We start from the raw sequence: 3,672 nt of genomic DNA on the forward strand, positions 1-3,672 counted from the left end.
TCAAAGTCCTTGGCTCACCAAATTTATAGAGATATGGGTTGAATCGGTCCACCGCGCCCGTGTTTATATAAAATTGGATCTTGGAATCATTTATATAATTCAATGGGAAATCATTATATAAATGGGAACTTGTTAAAATAGTTTCACAAGTTAAAATATTTAGACGATATATGTTAATCGTTCCTTTCATTTCCTTCGTAGTAATCACGATGGCTTCTACTAGTCAAACCGTCACTATAGCTAGACATTTATGGCTTCGTTCTTTTATGGACAAATATGTTTTAAAAGCCGACGGTAGTAATTTTAAAGATTGGGAGGAACAATTTCGATTAGCTGCCGCAGGTGATGGCAAATTACGCTACCTTGTCGATCCCTCTCCCCCTTCGACTAGTTCTAGGGCCACTGCCGATGAGACTTTAAATGATTTTTTTTTGCAAAAAGATATCATTTCATTTCAATAAGAAAAGAAATTACAATTTTTGCAAGACTATCACACTAGACAGTAAAGACACTAAAGTACATGGCCAAAGGTCTAATTCCTTAAACTATCTAACACGAATTGAGAATGAGCATGTTGAGGGAACATAAGCATTCTAACAGTAACAATATACTTCACTCTATCAACAACACCTTTGACTGTCCTCTCATGATGAGAAAAAATGCGGCCATTACGTTCTCTCCAAAGTTCATAAACAGCAGCTGCTATAGTTGTCTTGAACAAAGCAGTTCTCCATCCTTTATTGGTACCATACTGAACAATCCATTGTAGCTCATCCAGAAGCTGCAGACCATGCCTGTGAATCCTCAACCAGTCTAACAAATTCTGCCAAACCGTGCCTGAGAAAACACAATTAAAGAAAATATGGTGGTGTGTTTCCTCAGCCATCTGACACAAGCAACATCTATTAGCTAAAGAGAAACCACGATATTGCAGATTATCCATAGTACCCAACTTCCCTTGAGCAGCAAGAAGGGCAATAATTTTGTGCCCTGGAACAACTCTGGGATGGATCAAAGCAGAATAGAAAGCAGTCTGTACTGGAGCTTCCAACAAAAAATTATAAATGGAATGAACTTGAAGCTTCTAACCAGCCACCCAAGAATTCAGTAGCCCCATAGCAGTGTGAACAGATCCTGCTTTTAATAGGAACTTATCCCGAGCAGCTAACATACCTTTAAAACCTGCAGAAAAGTGATCTTTGACAGGCAAAGACCAGATGGTGGCCTGCTTCAATATATAAAAAGAATGTCATTTAGCCTATAAACCTGCAGAATTGGTAGATAGTTTCCAAATCCATTGAATGAGCAAAGAGATATTCCAGATTTCCACATTTTTGATGTTAAAACCTCCTCTATTCCAGGGAGCACAGATCTGACTCCATTTCTTAAAAACCAGCTTCCTGCCACCATCAACAATACCCCAAAAATAGTCTTTACACAATCTGTTAAGCTTCTTGATCACCTCTTTTGGTTGAAGGGCACTAGTACACCAAAAATTCTCCAATCCAAAAAGAACATCATTAATTAACTGAACTTTGCAAGCATAAGATAAGAGTTTTGCAGACCAATGATGTATCTTCTGTTGAACCTTAGTGATGAGAGAATCAAACATACTGATACTAAACCCGGTTGTACATAAGATAAGAGTTTTTAACGATAATCAAAAGGAATCTGCTGCAATAAAAAATGTTTTGATTTTCTCAATGGATCCTGCTTTACAAAGGCAATGTGTCAAATTTCGCAATGCACATGAAGTATTCTCGAGGCTTTCTACTATGTTTTCTCAAGCCCCGAGGATAATTCAGTATGACACTGCAGTTCGTTTCTTTGAGGCTAACCTCAAAGATGGTCAACCTGTGAGTTTACACGTACTTAAAATGATTGAGTACGTGGAAACTCTAGAGGGGTGGGGATGTAAGATTCCCGACGAGCATGTGGTGGACCGAGTGCTCCACTCTCTCTCGCACGTCAAAAGGTTTACCCAATTTAAGGTAAATTATAATATGACGAACATGATAAAAAGTTTACATGAGCTTCATTCTCTGCTTGTGCAAGCAGAGAAGGACATGGGATTGAGTGGGAGTACGAGGAGGGATGTACTTGCGATAAACGTGAAGGGGAAGAATTAATTTAAGAGGAACACATGTAAGAAGCCCGTACAGGTGGAGGGCAACGGTAAAGTAATTGCGAGTTTATCTACCAAGCCTAACCTAAGAAGGGTAATCCTATTAAAGATACTTGTAATTATTATAATAACAAGGGACATTGGAGGCGTAATTGCACAAAATACTTGGATGACATTAAAGCTGGCATTGTGAAGCCAACATGTAATTTCTCAACCGAATCTTTTATGATAGACATAAATTATCCTTCAAATACAACTTGGGTATTAGATACTGGTTGTGGTTCTCACTTGTGCAATCATTTGCAGGGCCTAAAAAGCAGAAGAAAACTAAACAAGATTGATGTTAATCTCCGAATGGGAAACGGTTCTAAAGTAGCTGCCGTCTCAGTAGGAACCTATGTAATTAATTTAGCGTCAGGGTTGTAGTTGTATCTTAATAATTGTTATTTTGTACCTACGTTGTCTCGGAATATAATATCAGTATCTGTGTTAGACACATAAGGTTTTTATTTTGTTATCAAAGATAAACGTTGTACTTTTTCCCTTAATGGGATTGTATATAGCGAAGCTATTTCAATCAATGGTATTTATATTCTAGACACTTGCAATGATGTTTATCATTTAGATAATAAAAGACTCAAAACAGGTGATCCCGATCAATCTTATATATGGCATTGTCGATTAGGACACATTAACGAAAAACGCATTAAAAGACTAGTGTCGACTGGTATAATTAAACCTTTTGATTTCAAATCATTTGGTACATGCGAATCTTGTCTTCTTGGCAATATGACTCGTGCACCTTTTCTAGGAAAAAGGATCTCGAGCTAGTGAGTTGTTGGGTTTAATACACACCGATGTATGTGGTCCAATGACAGTCACTGCTAGAGGTAATTATGACTATTTCATTACTTGTACCGATGACATGATTAGATATGGGTATATCTACTTTATGAGGTATAAAAGTGAAGCTTTTGATAAGTTCAAAGAGTTTCAGAATGAAGTAGAAAATCAATTAAATAAGAATATTAAAACATTACGATGAGATCGTGGTGGGGAGTATTTAAGCAATGACTTTAGATATCACCTTAAAGATTGTGGTATTGTATCCCAGCTAACTCCTCCTGGTACACCACATTTAAATGGTGTGGCTGAAAGGAGGAATCGAACTTTATTAGATATGGTCCGATCAATGATGAGTCAAACTGAGTTACCTAAGTCATTTTGTTGTTTTTCCATTTCATCTGCTATACGCTCACTTAATCAAAGTCCCACTAAAGCAACTAATAAAACTCCATATGAGATATAGAAAGGGAAAGTCCCGAATTTGCGATACATGAAAGAATGGGGTGGTGATGCTTATGTCAAGAGCAAGTCTGACGATAAGCTTGCACCTCGTTCTGAAAAATGTATTTTTGTAGGCTACCCAAAGGAAACGTGTGGATATTACTTATACAATAGTAGCGAGAACAAAGTGTTTGTGGCTCGTAAAGCTGTCTTTCTAGAAAAAGAGTTTATTTCTAAGAGACATAGTGGGAGAAAATTTG

The 3,672-nt window shown here is 37.3% G+C and overlaps 1 protein-coding gene across 1 annotated transcript; it reads right to left on the minus strand.

Moving 5' to 3' along the window:
* Positions 1-532: 532 nt before the first annotated feature.
* Positions 533-1,612, minus strand: LOC141641380 (uncharacterized). The gene is made up of 3 exons (XM_074450045.1): positions 1,267-1,612; positions 1,090-1,182; positions 533-1,044 (listed from the first exon to the last, which is right to left on the minus strand). The coding sequence occupies exons 1-3, from the start codon at positions 1,610-1,612 to the stop codon at positions 533-535; spliced, it is 951 nt and encodes a 316-aa protein (XP_074306146.1).
* Positions 1,613-3,672: the final 2,060 nt, after the last annotated feature.

Source organism: Silene latifolia, chromosome 2 (genome assembly GCF_048544455.1).
Source record: "Silene latifolia isolate original U9 population chromosome 2, ASM4854445v1, whole genome shotgun sequence".
NCBI classification, from domain to species: domain Eukaryota; kingdom Viridiplantae; phylum Streptophyta; class Magnoliopsida; order Caryophyllales; family Caryophyllaceae; genus Silene; species Silene latifolia.